Here is an 18,648-nt window from a genome sequence, read left to right as displayed (position 1 = left end):
CAGAGCAGAAATTTACTTCATTACTTTGAGTCAGCAGCAAAACTGTCTAAATTATATCTCGCTGCCATAATGACTTTTGACTTCTCATTGGTTTTTCCTCCTCTACACAGTATAATTACTGACAGGAGCTCACAGATCCATGACTTCCACAGGGCCTTGAGGAATAAGCAAACAAGACCTTTTTTATGTCATCAGACATTAACTCCATATAAGATCCAGATTAGTTTCTTCGCCTTGCCAATGACATACTAAAGATGAGTCATGCTATATCCCAATGTAAATTGCTGTTGTGCAATATTAAAATATTGACCTTAATCATCAGCCTATTGCATAGAACAGAAACATTTGTATGTTTCTTCCTTTGATTTTTTTTTGTGAAACCCTGGAGGCAAACGCAGCCTCTACGTTTGCTGCCTTTCAATGAGCTGAAAAAAAAATCATATAATGTAATATTATATTATATGTAGGCCTCTTAAAGAGGAGAATATGAACAAGATAGATAGATAGAAGTGACCAAAATAATATTGTCTTTCCACATACAGTGGAGGAAATAAGTATTTGATCCCTCACCGATTTTGTAAGTTTGCCCACTTACAAAGAAATGAGCGGTCTATCATTTTCAAGATAGGTTTATTTTTACAGTGATATACAGAATATCAAAAAGAAAATCCAGAAAATCACATAAAAAAAAGATATAAATTATTTAGCATTTCATTGAGTGAAATAAGTATTTGATCCCCTACCAACCATAAAGAATTCTGGCTCCCACAGATTAGTCCTCTTGCTTTAAAAAAGTATTCCTAATCTCAAGTAGTTTCCTGTATAAAACACACCTGTCTCAAATTGTTACCTGTATAAAAGACACCTGTCCACAGAGTCAATCAATCAAACTCCAACATCTCCATCATGGGCAAGACTAAAGAGCTGTCTGAGGACATCAGGGACAAGATTATAGACCTGCACAAGGCCGGAATAGACTACAAGACCATTGGCGAGAAGCTGGGTGAGAAGGAGACAACTGTTGGTGTGATTTTTCGAAAATGAAAGAAACACAAAATGATCATCAATCTCCCTCGGTCTGGGGCTCCATGCAAGGTCTCACCTCGTGGGATATCAATGATCATGAGAAAGGTGAGGGATAAGCCCAGATCTACACGGGAGGAGCCTGTTTGATCCCAAAGCAGCTGGGACCACAGTCACCAAGAAACCCATTGGTAACACACTATGCTGTAATGAAATCCTGTAGTGCCCGCAAGGTCCCCCTGCTCAAGAAGGGACATGTACAGAACCGTCTGAAGTTGGCCAATGAGCACCTGAACAACTCAGAGAATGCTTGGGAGAAGGTGATGTGGTCAGATTAGAACAAAATCAAGTTCTTTGGTATCATAGTCACTCGCCATGCTTGGAGGAAGAGGAATTCTGACTATGACCCCAAGAACACCATCCCCAAAGTCAAGCATGGAGGTTGAAGCATTATGCTTTGGGGGTGTTTCTCTGCCAAGGGGACAGGTGGACTTCACTGCATCAAAGGAAATATGGACGGGGCCATGTACCATGAAATACTAGGTGACAACCTATTTCTCTCAGCCAGGTCTGTACAAATGGGTCATGGATGGGTCTTCCAGCACGTCAATGACCCTAAAAATACAAGAAGAAGCACATTAAGGTCAGGGAGTGGCTTAGCCAGTCTCCGGACCTTAATCCAATAGATATGTGGAGGGAACTGAAGCTCAAGTGACAGCCTCAAAACCTTAAAGATTAGGAGAGGATCTGCAAAGAGGAGTGGTCCAAATATCCTCCTGAGCTGTGTGCAAACCTGGTCATCAACTACAAGACACATCTGACATCTGTACTTGCCAACAAGGGTTTCTCCACCAATTACTAAGCAATGTTTTGATAGGGGATCAAATACTTATTTCACTCAATGAAATACAAAATAATTTATACCTTTTTATTATGTGATTTTCTGGATTTTCTTTTTGATATTCCTGTCTATCACTGTTAAAATAAACCTAGCATTAAAATTATAGACCGTTCATTTCATTGTAAGTGGGCAAACTTACTTATCTCCTCCACTGTACAGAATAACGTATAAGGTTAACAACTTAACCCTGCGGGGGGACGGCCCAATGCTGAACCACTATCACAATAAACATAAACCATCACAATCAGAAAAATTACAATATTGGAAACACAGTATTTACAATGCTATTCATATCAATAGCAGGAAAGAATGTCGCTGAGCCATCCTGGTCACAAACTATTTAAGACACTCCCCTCAGGCATGGGGCTGCTGACAATCAGGATCAAAACCCCTGCCACAAAACCAGCTTCTTCCACTCATCAACAAGGCCTCGGGCACCCACTGACTCAGACTTTATCCCCTCCAATAGACTTGTTTCAATGTCCTACATCAACACAGCGCCATAAACTGTGTGTCCCAATTTTTATTTCATTGCACACTGCCGATCTTGTTCACTCTGCACAATCGTACAGCTCTTCTTGAATACATATTGCACATATTTTTCTCCTAGATTATTTAATTGAAAATATTTGATTTTTATTCTTTAAGATGGGTTTTACTTACTGTATATTTTCTATAGATTAATGTTAATTCTATGTTTATTATTGTCAGAGTCAGACTGCAAGTTCCTTGTTTGTGAGAACGTATCTGTCAACAAAACCGATTCTGATTCTGATCATCTGATGGGACAGATTTGATCCCATATGGGTATCGGAAACCTTTTCACTACATTCTCTTGGATCAAAGATGCTGTTGTTTCTTTACTGATGTTGCTGCAGCTGCATTATATAGCCCAACACAGATTTGAGAAGTAGCCACTTTTGAACTTATTTGATTGGCTCTTTTGATAGTGTAGATATATTTATTTCTCTATACAGTTCTTGAACTTTTCTTTCAAATATTCCCTTTGAAAGCCTCGTGAAGGAGTTGTCAATTTGAAATTCTGGCATGATACTTTTTAACTCATGAATTGAATTTTAAAATAATTTAAATGTGATGTTTTATTTGATAATGCTAATATCTAAATATGATAATAATAAATATGGCAAAAAGTTAATTAGAATGAATAGTTTTTGCTTTTCTTAGTCAAACACAATGGAAATATTGTTTTAATTGTATTATTATATAACAGGTAACTCTTCCTTCCAACACAAACTAGGATCAATTGATGAAAGTAAATCAAATACATAATTTACCATAAATCATTTTTATTACACCAAACAAGTAAATATGTAATGTTGCATGAATCCATACTGTATATATTCATTTTGGTTGCTATCAAGTCACAGACAAATATATCTACATAACATTTGTGTCAGCGTGATGTTTTTTGTTTCAAAGAGGTCTAACTAATTGTATCATTGTCATGTGAACATGTTGTTGTTGTTGCTGTTTATACGTGTACTGCCTTATTATTAGCTTGTCAGCCATCTGTCAAGCACTTTGACTTGCCCTAACCGCTATGAATGTGCTAAAGCGTGATCAATCGATTCATGGGCCGTGAGCAAACTGTTGTAAACGCACAATAACAGAAATCGTAATGTGTGCACAAGGACCATCTATGAAAATCCATAATAATTTATCCATATTTCACAGCTGGAGACTTTGAAACCCTGAGGTGAAGCATGTGTTGCTTTCTGCAGATACTGTAACCTCTGAAACATCCCTTCAAATCAAAATCCTCTTAACAACTACCTGTAGTTCTCGTAAAATTTGAGAATTCAGAAGTCTGAAGCAGATAAATTAGGATTTTGTTTGTGCTGCTATAGAGGATTCCAGTGAAAGTTGCTGGAGACAGGTGCAACTCTTGTGTTGCACTTCTCCTCAAAAACATACTTTGCTGCCTGTCATAATAGTGAGCTTCATAACAGCTCTTGGAGCCTGTTGCAGGGTAAAGGAGAGCTGCTTCTTGGCAGCCACTCTGCAGGGGAAAAAGAACTAAGCACAGGACCTCAGAGTTTAAAGCAACAGTGTACAGTCCGCGCATAAAGATATGTTTCTACTCTTATGAGCTCTAGTTAAGCGTTTTTGAACACAAACAAGTTTTGCAAAGTTACAAAATATTAAAATTACCTGTAAAAAATCTAAATAATTAATTTTAATGTGTGAAATCTGAGGTTAAAAGCTTTACTTTAAGAATGAGTTAAATAATGAAATGATGGGTGATTCTGATCTCAGGATGGTCTGTTTGAATCCTGCCTGCACTGGCCCTCATATATTGTCTCCCTTTTCCTGGAATCTGACCCAGTGTGCTTTTAGTACATTTCAGAACCAGTACCAATTTTTTTTTATCATTTTACGCCTACTGTGACATGAACCTGAATGTATCTTTAGAGGACAAATACATAACATCACTGCTGCTATTTCCCTGTGGACTAACCCTTAAAAAAAATTCTACTATGCACAGCAGGGATGTCCTGGCTAATGATGCTTAACACCTTTTACTCTACTCTGACATTCTAGGAAACTGTGTGCCTGTAGGTTATTGTCATCTCATATTTTGGGTGAAAGTTGGCTGCTTGATGATGTGTGTGTGTGTGTGTGTGTGTGTGTGTGTGTGTGTGTGTGTGTGTGTGTGTGTGTGTGTGTGTGTGTGTGTGTGTGTCTGTGTGTGTGTGTGTGTGTGTGTCTGTGTGTGTGTGTGTGTGTTTGCGATTCCAGTCTGCTGACTGCGCGCCACCTCGCCATCGGTGCGCGTGCACGAGAGGGTCCGCAAAGCCGCTGCTGCTCCTCTCCACGCGCGCAGTACCATTCAAGAACTTTGATGAGCTGTTACCTTCATCGAGGCAACACATTAAGCCGAATAACAACGGGAAAGAATACATAGCCTACATTTAAAAATATATACATTTTACAGGGCGAGTCCGCTTATTTCGGGTCGATCAAGGTGAGTAACCTCGAGCTCCAAATTGCAGTGTTCAGAGTGCGCGTTTTTCCCTCTCAGGCTGGACTCCTGTGTTATTGTTTCCGACTATGTTTTGCATGATCTACAAGTAGCAACAGCAACAAAGTGAAGTTTGTCAAGCTGCTATTGCTTTGTAATAACGTGTTAGCGTATTTTGTAGTCTTGATCTGTTTGTTTTTTCTTTGTTTTTCGCATGCGTTTTTCTGCCTCGATGTAACTTCATCATTATTCCGACCAAAAAAAACAGGTGTCGTAATGGAAAGCACTCCGGTTGAGATTTTCAAAGAAGACAGTAGTAGCCATAACAATAAGTGCCTCTCCACGCTGCTGGAAGACTGTCCGGGTAATGCTTCTTCAGCCTGGGTGTCCGGTTACTCGGAGAGCCGCAATGTGACCCACGATGAGAGCTGGGAGCAGGAGGGCATGTCTCCCATCATCCCCATCATCACTGCAGTCTACTCCGTGGTGTTTGTGGTCGGCCTGCTGGGCAACTGCCTCGTCATGTATGTGATCATCAGGTAAGGACACTTTTACGTCAATATAACAGGTTTCCCCTCTTTTATTAGAAAAACAATACATATGCACATAGTTACATTTTCATGGGGGTTTCAAAATGCAAGACACATACACTGTTATAAAGCTATATAATAGAGATGTTATGAATGTTTAAAGTAGCAAACCAAGTTGCAGTTTGAACTTTCAAATGCAGTGGAACCTATAGCCTATAAGAACTATACAGTATGCTTTAGATATACAAAGCAGCAAAGGTCCAGGTAGAGGAATGTGCTTTCCACAGTCTCTATTTTGTCATTTGTTCTGGTGAATGCACAAACACTAATTACCCCTGGGCTTTTCACACTGACCTGTAGGCCATATGGTCGATGTCATAGTTACCTTAAATGCCTACAAATTACTCTGGGATACTCTCTAGAGACAGTTCATTCACAGGAAGAAGGCATGTTGCTCTGAAGCCCACTATCCAAAGAGTTGAAGTAATGTGCATGTAATCAGATCGGACAACATGTAAATGTTTTAGAATTCCGTGGCAAATAAAGGGTTAACATTAAATCTATAATTTCTAATCGAACTTTAAATGTGTATGGCATGGCAATGGCGATATTGAATTGACTCTGTGTGAAACCATTACAGTGTACCATTTTATGAATCCATTAACCCTTAAAGACCTCAAAAATGAAATAACAATATTCTAGGAATCTCTCCTAGTCAGGGGGGGATGTGATATCAATCACAGTGGAAACCAGTGGTGCTTTATCAAGCTGATAGCCTGCCTGCACCTCATTGGCCGTTATTTATGGCGTGCGAGAGCAACAAATCTCTGATGTAATGTGAAATGCTGCAGGTCCATCCAATGTGCCTCTGTCCATAGACGACAATTACCCCAAATCAGATTGATCACATCGCCTGTCGCTAAAAGCCAATTTTATGAGTTCAGTTCCAGACAAGATTGTACACTTTATTGTGTAGTTGCAATTCAGCTGAAGTTAAACATATTTATGTCGATTGAGTGTAAACAAATATCTGTAATTGCAAAAAGAAATGTACAGAATAAATTGGTCATCCATTAGACGTTGAGCTATAAGCCATTAGTAGAAGTACCTGACATAGCAGTGCACCTTTTTTGGGTTTAAATTGGCTTGATCTGTTGAAGCCACTTGAATTAATACATTTAAATGAACAAAGGTTCAAATTAATACATGTAATATGGGGTGTTGTTTGTATCAATTAACCCTCATATAATTATCATTTAGCTCTGCAGTTCATCTTTTTTTAAGCATCATTCAGCAAATTGTTTTGGTCTATGTTTTTTATCGACTCTAACAGCTCTCATCAGTCTGGTTTCCATTCAAGCTACCTGCCCAATACCACTCAAGAGACAGACAAGTTAGCAAAGACAGCGACTAGCGAGTAAACATATAGGTCATTTAACAGACAGATATTTCCCTCAGTTGTTGGTGGAGACTAAAACACAGCTAAAATTGGGCCGGTGAACAGAAAATCAAACTCTTAATCAATGCTAATGTTGCTGTATCCTGGATACATTATTTGGGCTAACACGATTGATACTTTATAAAGCTACGATTCCCCATGTGACAAAAACACACATTAAAACATGTTTAAAGGAATAGTTGGACATATAATGGGAATGAAGTTCATCAACAAACAAGCTCATACTGCCTGGTGCTTGTAGATCAAGAAATGTGTGGATCGTTTTTACAGCTTATCGTTGCGAAAAACATGCACTACTTTTTTTGGGCCATGATCAGAATAGGCAGTTTTGAAGGATGGTATTTTAATCTCAGTGCTTCATTACATCCTGCTGGCTTCACCACAGCGTAACAAAAATTAAACTTTAAATTGAACTTGGCCAAAGTCATCATACACTCCTTCAGTGCCTAAATAATTTAATGAAGTGAAAACTAATTGATTATACATGGACCGCAATCAGCCACCTACTATACATAACAATGAAGCGTGGGTCAGAAAATTGACATTACAGATTCAAGGAACCGCGGTGGACTAATTGACAATCTTTAATTCATAATGAGTCAAGAACGAAGGTCTACTAAAGAGTCAGCCGAGCAGTACACAGCTGCCATGGCAAGTGTGGATGGGTTGTCAGCTGTGGTCACCTCTCTCTCCTCCACGCAATTACAGGTCGGCCTCGTGTTCTGCATGTTTAACAGGTACACAAAGATGAAGACAGCCACCAACATTTACATTTTCAACCTAGCGCTGGCCGATGCCCTAGTCACCACCACCATGCCCTTCCAGAGCACCGACTACCTGTTGAACACCTGGCCCTTCGGCGAGGTGGTCTGCAAGGTCTTCATCTCCATCGACTACTACAACATGTTCACCAGCATCTTCACCCTCACCATGATGAGCGTGGACCGCTACGTGGCCGTGTGCCACCCGGTCAAAGCCCTGGACTTCCGCACGCCCCTCAAAGCCAAGATGATCAACGTGTGCATCTGGATCCTGTCCTCCGCCGCGGGGATACCTGCTTTTATCTTGGGCGGCACCCAGACCAAGAGCGGTGAGGAAGTGTTTTGACCACCCACTGAATAAAATTAAATGTTTTCTAAAAAACAAATATGGGAGAATTCACATATTAAAGGATGTGCCGGTAATGTTTTAAAAGCAGAACTATAAAAAACCCATCCGTCAGTGCCAAGTTTTTCATTAGCTACGCATCATGCACCACCCTTCTGGAATACAGATGATGTATGAAAAAACTCAGTTTTGAGCAAAATATTCCCTTTGAGTGCAGATAAGCTGTTCCATAACAGCTGGCTAAATTGATAGCAGAAAAGGCACAGAGTGGAATTTTATTTACGATAAAGCACAAGTGCACTTCATCACTTAATTCACCTCCTCTCCCTCCCTCCCTCCCTCCCTCCTTCCCTCCCTCCTCTCTCCATTGCTCCTGCAGACATAACGGAGTGTGCCTTACAGTTCCCGGAGCCGTACGTCTACTGGGACACGCTGATGAAGATCTGCGTGTTTGTCTTTGCCTTCGTCGTGCCTGTTCTCATCATCACTGTGTGCTACTCCCTCATGGTCCTGAGGCTCAAGAGTGTCCGCATGTTGTCCGGCTCGCGGGAGAAAGACCGTAACCTGCGTCGCATTACGCGGCTTGTGGTAGTGGTGGTGGCTGTGTTCGTGGTCTGCTGGACGCCCATTCACATCTTCATCCTGGTCAAGGCGCTGGTGGGCGTGCCCGAAACCACCGCCATCATGGCCGCCTACTTCTTCTGCGTGGCTCTGGGCTACACAAACAGCAGCCTCAACCCCGTCCTCTACGCCTTCCTGGATGAGAACTTCAAACGCTACTTCAAAGACTTCTGCCTCTCGGCCAGACTGAGGGGGGACAAGGCGTCAGGGAGCAAGAAGGCCCCAAGCACTGTCAGAATGTCCGCTGTTCAACAGAGGAACCCAGATGGGACTAGTAAGCCAGCATGACTAGGAGTGGAACTGTCTTCAATTTCCCACATTGGAAAAGAAGACTCGCACGACCTGGGCCTAACCCATGTCACATCAACAATGTAGTTTGGACTCCAGTACAGAGGTTGACTTCACTTATTTCCATTATCCCTTGGGGTTTAAACAGTGCCAACATGATTTCATTTCAGAGATCAAATGTATTTCTTCTATTCCATAAGGCCACGTAGAATCAAAAGCATTCAAGCCTTTCCCTTTGCTGTGACTTAGGTCACTTAGAATAATTTTGTCCCTGATTTGAGACATTAACCAATCATTTGTATTCATTATTTGAACTTGCAGGTGGATGCACACTTAAACAGAATGTGGTTCAAAAAAGACCAACTGAGAGTATATTACTAAGAAATAACTATTCTTTATGATTATCCATATGAGTGGGAGATAAACGATTTACGTGCCTCAGGAAAATGTGTTAATTATTTCATGTACAAATTAGAAAGATACAGATGAAAATATAGGTTTATTACATACAGTATCCTTTTTATTTGATTTAAAGGTACTACAAGGAACTTTTTAATATTTCTGAAACAGTCAAATTATTTCTCTGATGATCATAAATTACATATACAGTAAGAGCAAATGAGACCATCAGTACAAAGAATGCACTGATGGTCTTGGAATCGAATTATTTTTATATATTTTTTCTTAATGCCATGTCATGGGTACGCTCACCCAGGAACTTATGCTGTATTCCATACAACTTGGATGTGGTAAGCTCAACTGTCCAGCTGAAACCTCCAACTTCCGACCCCAAAGTCTGGGTAGATGGATCTGATCCGAGTTCACAAGTCGGAAGTCTGACTTCAAACAGGGTTCTAGTCATATTTTCCTAATAGGATGTCGGAAAAAATACAACTTCCCAGTTGTCTGGAACACTTTGAGGATTTCCAATTACAACTTGGAAATCCTCCACCTCTGAGTTTTATGGAACGCAGCATAAAGGCCGTTTCACACGGTATGCGACATCCCGCTCGCGTTGTTGCCTGGCCCCGCGGCTTCACTTTGCGATGTTTGTGATTTTTCAACCGCCGCGACAAAAAGATAAACAGTTATCAACTTTTCCAACGGCTCCTACGAGCGCGCGCATGCGTTCGACGAGCACGGAAGAGACAGTTCCACGGGAGTGCGCCCGCTTGTCATACCGCCTGACAGAACGCTGCACCTTCTCTCTGCCCACTCGCCTCTCCATTTTGAATGCATTGCCAGGGGCGACAAACGCGTTCCGTGTGAAACACCCATTAGGCGGGTGCAGTAGAAACACTACCCTTTTTGTCCAAAGGGGGTGCAAGACAAAAAGTGAAAGTTCCTCGAAGCACCTTTAATAGAGCTGATAAGCGGAAGTGGCGGAATTACGGGGCATGGGGCCTCTCGTCTGAAAAAAAATTAATGGGAGTCGATGGAAAGTAATCTATTATTTTCTGGTCCCAGTCATTAAATGCCTTGGATTACATATATGTTTTGTATGGGTCTAAATGATAATTTTTCATGTGAAGAGTTTGACGGTATGTTGTATGATTATTCGTCTAACGGTTTTTGAAAAAATTTAACGAGAACAACTACAAGTCTTGTCGCCTCTGTGACGTCACCTCAACACATTCCCTCCACTTCTCGACTGACAGTGCTAATGCTAATGCTAATGGCTGGCGTGAACAACGCCGACAATCTCCCCACTCGAGAAATTGAAACTCTCCACATGTCCACTTTTGCAGTGGTTTTCGCCACGCTGAAGACTTTTGTCTTGTCCTTGAAAGAAGGCGGTAAAGTGCATTAAAGACACAGCCATGTTTCTGAGCTAAGCGGGTGCGAGTGGTGGTGACGTATATCATAAGTGTCAAAAGCAGCGAAGAGCTGTAGTCCACAAAAGCGCTCTGCACAAAACCTGACCGTATCCAGCTTCTACTCGCTAAATTGTTCCATTCTTTGCACGAAAAAATACCATCTAGACCCACACAAAACATATGTGTAATCGAAGGCATTTAATGACTGGGACCAGAAAATAATACATTTCTTTCCATTGACTACCGTTGTAATTTTTCGAGCCGAGAGGTCCGATGTCCCGGAAGTAAGCGGCTTCCGCTTATCAGCTCTATTGCATTTTGTGTAGGCCTTTCTCAAATGTAATCTATTCCTTTCATTCGCATACTATTTGTATCACCAAATGTGCCTTTAACAGTCCAGGATAACATGTGTTGTAGCAGCGGGAAATTATTTCAGTATGACAACTCAATGTGTTGGTCAGACAGCACTATATGTACAGTACAGTATAATGTATGATATACTGTATGATATGTTCCAAAATCCTTTTCACTTCTGTGAAGAGTTTGAAGTGCGCTATTCGACCACCGTGTGAGAGGAATTGACTCATGTGGGACTTTGAAGCTACTGGGAGTTGGACAAAAAATTATGATCACTGAGAGAAGTTGAAGGGGAAAATCCTGGACTTGAATGTGCATTTAATATTTGACAGAGGGCTCTCTTTCAGCTTTAACTCTGGAGTTGTGTCCAGTTGTGATAAGTTGTTCAATTTCTTATGTATAATTCAATCACATGTGCTGTTTATGGCTTTTACCATGATATACATAGTCCTATTGAAACATTCATGATTTTATTGTGGAGAACATTATTTATTTATATTTATTGTGTTCCATCCGTGTAATCTGAAAAAAAAAACATGAATTTAAACAAGTCGTGTTGTTGGTTAAATACAGTAACTCAGTTAGTCAACTGTACAGTATGCTATTGTCTGTTTACAATACATTATTTTCTATAGATAATGAAATGACCTTTGCACATATTTCATTGAAATATATATTTGTAGCATGTCAATGCTCACTGCTTTGATAGTGTAATGCAACATTAGCAGCCTATATGCTTGATGGCCTGTGCTGGTATTTGAATGTACTGCAAATAAACTGTGTATAATATAAACATACTATTATCCGTGGTATAGACTCATCTAACGCATTAGAGCTTAAGTAATTCAGTAATTAAATCCATTTATAGAAACACTCATGTCCCAAAACCAGAGCTTTGTGGGGTTGGGGTAAGTTTTGTTACTATTTTAAAATGTATACTGGCATACAACATATATACAGCAGAGATGTCTGGTACTGAACAATGAAAAAAAACAAGAGACATTATTCCAAGAAACTACACTGTGACAAAGGCATTTTTAGTTTTTCCTCCTGAATGTTTGTGCTTTTGTTTAAATCTGCTGCCTCTGTACATTTGCTTTGTTTGCTGTCAAAACGCACAGGAGATGTATCGATCCAAACATCATGCGTGTGAAGCCGTTAATATTAAAGCAAGTTTAACTAAATACACGTCCATGTTCTTCTTACCTGCCCGTCAATTTTTACGTTGTACGTCTGTATTTGTCTCAGAAACGTCTCTCTCTCTGCACCATTACTATTTTAGTTTTTAATTTTAATAAAAGCCCTCACAGTGTCTCATTGGAATCACAGTTTGATCGAAGAATTTTCCGCACATAAATGAGTTTTAGTGGGAGCCCAAGAGTCTTTGGCAGGTGTTTGGACCTTGTGTTTTACTATGTGTCAGCAGCGCTCTCCAGAGGAAGATAAATGCAATTACAACACAAAATGCTTGGTTAAAATTATAAATCATGCAATGATTAATAGCTGCATGCACAAACTTTGTCATAAGCAGAACGTGTATTGCATCCATACACCAGCACCTTCGTTAGTGGCTGATAATTGATTTTCTAGAAAAGAGAAAATAATAAATAATTAATAAATCAGTAAATAAAATATATTTGCTGATGGTTTCACTACTGCAACGAATTGTTTGACTGTGTGCATTCCTGACAGTAAAACAGTAACAGTTAAGATATGTTTAAAGATCCAGCCCTAAGCTGTATGATGCCCAATGGTCTGTTGGGGCCCCAAGGAAATATTTTTTTTAATGGAGAAAAATACAATAGCGAAAGAATAATGTAAATTGACAAAACCTGACAACATTGTGTGCCATAAAATATCAAAATGTGTCTTATATCTTATCAGATATGATAAGCTAAACACAATTATTGAACAAGACCATAACTCAGGCTACAAGAAGATTATTCACAAGCTTTAGGACAAATTGCAACCAAATCCTGCAAAAAGCCTCACATATCTCTAGGGCCAACCCTCATTTGTGTTCTGTTGTCAATATGACCTGTCGCTTCCTGTTTGCAGAAAATCATTATTATATATTTTTTATGTATTTTTTTCTTATTATATTATTTGTCCTTACCTTTGTCCTAAATAGGCTACATGGAGAAAAATAATACTTTAAAAAATGTAACGTGAAGAAAAAACTATTAATAAAAATTAAACTATAATTACAGCCAAAGAAGAGAATGAGACAGTTATAATTATTATTGTTGAAAACAACGTGGAAAAAATAAAAATAACACAACAGAGCGCTTTGGAGGGCGCGGCTGGGCTGAGTCACACGCTCACGTGACTCCACCGACGTCACATCACATTCTCTTCCGGGAGTTTTACTGTCGACAGTGAACAACATTGAACAAACGCAGAGTTTTTCTTTTAGTGTTAAACAACTTCACATTAAGCCGAAATGAATCGTATATTTGGCAGAGGGAAAGCCAAGGGTCCTCCACCCAACCTCACGGACTGTATAGGAACCGTAAGTATTATCCCAAAGTAACTTCTTTGAACGCTTCCTTCTAAACAAAGTAAACCAATATGGAGCCCTTTCTCCAGGAGTTTGCCATATAGGCTACTCTACTGTAATGTCTGAATAAAATAGAGTTGATGAATAATTATTTGTGTAATTAATAGCAGCCAGGATCGTACCATGTGGCGTAATTAGCTAAAACTATGTATCGATGGTATCAGTCGGTAGCCTTTGTATCTCTAGGGCTCCTGAAAAAGTCTTATTTTTGAATGTTGAAAGACCAGTTAGGAAATAATTACAAAGGTAGATCTCCTAACTTTTTCACTTGACCAAAGAAGTAATGTTTCATGCAAAATTGCCATTAACCCAAAGTAATTAATGTACAGTTTTTACTGTAAAATTGGTCTTTAATTTCACTCAGATTTTCACTGACATTTACAAGTCTTAAATCTAACTTGTCTAAGGCTGTAGGGAAACATGTGAAAGGTATTTTACCAAAACAATATGTCTGTCTGTTAAGTTCATGAATCTGCTTCATGTGATTTTCAGCAGGAATTCGAACAGCAACTACATCTCCCTATAAGTGAAAAGGCAGTCATCAACCAGTTATACAGGTTTTAATCTGAGTAGAGCTATTATTATCTAGCTAACTGCATGTGTGTGCACAAAGGAAAAGTTGCTTAGTTATAATGTTTTTTATTTATTTTGACAGACTCGTTCCTAGAGCTTAAGGAAGGTTAAATTTAAAACTCTTTTTTTAATGGCACAATAGAATTAAAGACCAATTCTACCAAAAACAAAACAATAGAGAAAAACAACGTCAATGACTTTGGGTTAGGGACTTGTATGGTCCAGTGAACAAGTAAGAAGATCTCATTCAATGTTGGTAACAATTATTAAAAATAAATAAAATAAAAATGATTTCTTACTTTAAGGTTGATTCTCGGGCAGAGTCCGTTGACAAGAAAATTGCCAGACTAGATGTTGAACTTGCGAAATACAAGGATCAGATGAAGAAGATGAGAGATGGACCTTCAAAGGTGAGATTAATTTGTCCGTGGAATGGACTCTTTTACAAATCTGATTATTCTTATATCAATATGATATCCTTCAGTACTGATACCAAAAGTATGCATTTCCAATACCTTGCCTTGCAAGAAATGTAAATGTATGTACTACAAACTAAAAAAGTATGCCTTTGTAAAAGTTAAATCTAACTGCATAGTCTCACATTGAGAAACATTTGATTTAAACAAGGTAGTGTGTGTGTAACCAAATAATAAGACTACAAACTATGTGAATTCATGTATGAACATATTTAAGTTAGAAAGTATCATTTTTCAACATCCTGCTTTTTCCATCATAAACTTGTGTCCAGTTCATATTAATTTTGTAGGGTTTTCTCAATAATGTTTCTCATTTTCTAGAACATGGTCAAGCAAAAAGCTATGCGGGTTCTGAAGCAGAAGAGAATGTAAGTCATTTTATTTTTTATTTTTATTTTTTCGTTTAACATGTCAAATTAACCGTATAAGTTATTCTCTTTACCCTAAAACTCTATTTCATCATTTTATTGGCCAGGTACGAGAGCCAGAGAGACAACCTCATGCAGCAGTCGTTCAACATGGAACAAACAAACTACTCAATCCAGACCCTTAAAGACACGAAAACCACAGTGAGAGTCATTTATCTTACACATGGGATATATTTATACACATAAAGATAAAAAACAAAAGTAAATGTGTGTTTTTGCCAACATTTGATTTTCCCTTTTAGGTTGATGCCATGAAGGTCGGCCTCAAAGACATGAAGAAAGCATACAAGCACGTGAACATTGACAAGATCGAGGTATTTGTTGTACTTAAAAATGGGAGATGATAATATTTGACAATTCTCTTCCTAATATGGTGTTAACGGTTTCAAAATATTATAGTGTAGAGATTTTGAGGGACGTACATTTTGTTAGTTTTAGATAACATTGTGAGAGAATTTTGTGCAGCAATCAGCACAACACAAGTCCTTGTAACCTTATGGGTAAAATACAAACGTTATAACTCTTTTTTTCTTCTCAGGATGTTCATGATCAGCTGGAAGACATGATGGAGGATGCCAATGACATCCAGGAAGCGCTGGGCAGAAGCTATGGCACGCCTGACATTGATGAAGACGACTTGGAAGCGGGTCAGTAAAATACTTCTCTGCCTCAAATTGTCTTCAAAATTAGGATCAGAATCAGGTCTATTGCCAGATTTGCCGTGGTCAGATGGTGTACACAATTAACATAAACATAGAGAAGAGAACACAAGTCGAAAACAAGTTTCAGAGAAAATAAATAGAAATCTATGATAAATTTGTACAAAGAGAGAAATGTGCAATTCTTTATTTAACAGGAAGAGCTGTATAATTGTGCAGGAATGAGCATGATTGAAAATGTCTTTGACATCATATTAAGTGTCTGACTGGTCTGTCTGATTGGTTATGTCCCTCAGTAAAGGTAGTGTTAGCTACAGTGTCTTATAGGGGTGGCATATAAAATGTTTTTATTGCAGGATCACAATTCTTTAGTGTTTCATCTTGGTTAATACAATTGTTACAAGTTACAGCAAATGCAGGGCCCACAGATTTGTTCACAAACATGTGGTAGGTTTATGTTTGGTTCCACATTCTTTAAAATGATTTGGTTTTGATTCACTAGTGCAGTGCCCGTAGGAAGCAGGTAAGCAAAGAAACATATTAGACAGTACATTTGGCTGCTATCAGTGATGGCTAATTTTACACTGTTAAAGGTTATTATCAGTAAGTTACTTTGTAGAAGTTGGCTATAGAGTAGGGCAACATTCCTTAGTGTATTGTGTAAAGATAACCACAAACTAATTCCATGTGTTTTGTTAAGTGAAATGAAACAGAAAATGTGTTAATTAATTAAGTGTTGAATCCTAAAGAAGAATCGAGCTGTACAGGTGTTACCTATACAATCTGATATTATGGTACCTTGCAAACTGCCATCCATACTGCACAATGCACTCAAACTTACAATCAGTTGCCTATATAGCAAATGGCTGCACTGTGTATAAAAGGAGTCTATGCTGCACGCCATGACAACATTGTCAACCCCATTACCATTAGGCTACTGTTAGGTATTTGAAAGATAAGACAAAGTTTGGATAACTGTCAATTAACGTTACTGTGTCAGTAGCAGTCAGCTGTGTGTGTGTGTGTGTGGGGGGGGGGGGGGGGCGCGGACTTGTGTCCGCGCGCGGGCGTCCGCATCCGAGACCGTGCTGTCAATTAACGTTAACGTGTCAGTAGCAGGCAGCAGTGTGTGTGTGTTTGTGGGGGGGACTCATGTGCGCGCACACGCGCTCGGTGTGTGGGAGCGGACTTGTGTGCGCGCGGTCGCCCTCGGGCTTTCAGTTTAGATTTTAAACGGATATAAAACATTTTGTGGAAGCATCCGAGACCGTGCTGTATTATTACAGTGAAAATAGCGTGAAGTGCAGTCTTTACCACTAAAGCGGACAGGTGGAGCAGATGAGGAGTTGTTGAGGAAGTAAGGCTGTGTCGGTCTGCTGTGTGTGTGTCCCGCTCGTCAGAGGGAGGCGAGGTTTAGTCGGCTCTGTGCGCAGTCTTTACCACTAAAGCGGACAGGTGGAGCAGATGAGGAGTTGTTGAGGAAGTAAGGCTGTGTCGGTCTGCTGTGTGTGTGTGTGTGTGTGTCCCGCTCGTCAGAGGGAGGCGGGGTTTAGTCGGCTCTGTGGGCACGTAGCCTAAGCTACTATTCGCCAGCATGATATAAATATGATAACTTCTACAACTTCAAAATGAAGGATGAAGAATGAAGGATGCACACCTTCGTGCTGTGTTTAAGCAATATCCGGAAGCTCATGCCGATCTGACCAAAACTCAGAGAGATATGCGAGTCACAGACACACACACAGACGTATTATTCCATTCCAAAAATGATATGTATAGTAAATGTGTTCTTTATCCTAACTGCAGGCTCTGCAAAAGTAAACAAATTCCCCTCTGCTAAAACTGCATTGTGCACCTTAAATATAACGCCCTAAAAGAAAAAGCAGATCATTTGTGGCCAATATAGGACTGTCCGACCCTTTCTAACTACCTTTTGGTCATTGCTCACACGAGGTGATCAGTAATGATGGAGTCCATCTGCTGTTGTGTTGACCTGTGTGTCTGTCCACAGAGCTGGATGCTTTGGGAGACGAGTTCCTGATGGATGATGACAGTTCCTACCTGGATGAGGCTTCAACGGCCCCCTCCATCCCAGACGGCATGCCCGGGGACAAGTCCGTCAACAGGGTACTTCACTTATCTTTCAGGCTTGGTACGAGTTTTCTTATAAGTTTACACTTTTTCCAATAACAAGTATTTTTCATTTTGTGTTACAGGATGGTGTTTTGGTCGACGAGTTTGGCCTTCCTCAGATTCCTGCTACATAAAAGGAGCTATCAGAACACTAATGCTAGTTTTATATATAAATATAGCATAGCCTTTTTTTCTATGACACTCCAAGCCTTAAATAATGCAGCTTATAAAACCAAAGCGTCTTTTAACCAACGTATCATGAAATCAATAACTGAAAATCTAGCATGTTTAATTAAAAGTTGTGATTATTATTCTGAGTGTGCTCATGTCATGTGTATCTGGGGTGATTTCTGGAAGTGGGATTTTATGAACTTTGTACAGTTTCTGCAGTGATGAGTTGCCAAGAACACAATAAATTATATTTTTCAAACTATACTTAAAGTTCCAATATATGTATTGAATTTGCATTGAATTGTGTACTAAAAACATTTTCCATCAATTTTCAAAATAAGGGAAAATATTAATAAAGTAACACCATTTCACTTAACCCCTCTTCCTTAAAATATGGGCGAAACCATTGCTTCATGGCATTAATTGTATTGTTTGTGCCATTGTGATGGACTACGATTATGCCTTGCCCTCCGCTGCATATTCTCCAGCAGAAGCTTTTCCCATGATCCCGTGCAACCTCCTGAAGTAATCAACCTCCTTCTTTTGTTATTACATATTGTGC

At 39.5% G+C, this 18,648-nt stretch overlaps 2 protein-coding genes across 2 annotated transcripts; both read left to right on the top strand.

The window, feature by feature from the left end:
* Positions 1–5,183: 5,183 nt before the first annotated feature.
* On the top strand, positions 5,184–8,912 carry LOC307267689 (delta-type opioid receptor-like; the record flags this gene model as incomplete). Its single annotated transcript, XM_080050071.1, has 3 exons — positions 5,184–5,446; positions 7,634–7,986; positions 8,383–8,912. The coding sequence occupies 3 exons, from the start codon at positions 5,184–5,186 to the stop codon at positions 8,910–8,912; spliced, it is 1,146 nt and encodes a 381-aa protein (XP_079906197.1).
* Positions 8,913–13,438: 4,526 nt separating this feature from the next.
* On the top strand, positions 13,439–18,350 carry chmp5b (charged multivesicular body protein 5b). The gene is made up of 8 exons (XM_080050421.1): positions 13,439–13,598; positions 14,525–14,629; positions 15,017–15,063; positions 15,171–15,264; positions 15,366–15,437; positions 15,662–15,770; positions 17,794–17,909; positions 17,999–18,350. Exons 1-8 carry the CDS (start codon positions 13,530–13,532, stop codon positions 18,047–18,049), a joined length of 663 nt encoding a protein of 220 aa, XP_079906547.1. The 5' UTR covers positions 13,439–13,529; the 3' UTR covers positions 18,050–18,350.
* Positions 18,351–18,648: the final 298 nt, after the last annotated feature.

Source organism: Ammodytes marinus (assembly GCF_949987685.1).
Source record: "Ammodytes marinus genome assembly, chromosome: 21".
Taxonomy (NCBI): Eukaryota; Metazoa; Chordata; class Actinopteri; order Uranoscopiformes; family Ammodytidae; genus Ammodytes; species Ammodytes marinus.
This window is presented reverse-complemented; position numbering and strand designations above follow the sequence as displayed.

Excerpts from the sequence above, each read along its gene's own strand:
- chmp5b (XM_080050421.1), top strand. The coding sequence starts at position 13,530 with ATGAATCGTATATTTGGCAGAGGGAAAGCCAAGGGTCCTCCACCCAAC. Across the intron at positions 14,630-15,016 it reads TGAGAGATGGACCTTCAAAG|AACATGGTCAAGCAAAAAGC; the intron begins GTGAGATTAATT and ends CTCATTTTCTAG. Across the intron at positions 15,438-15,661 it reads TGAACATTGACAAGATCGAG|GATGTTCATGATCAGCTGGA; the intron begins GTATTTGTTGTA and ends TTTTCTTCTCAG.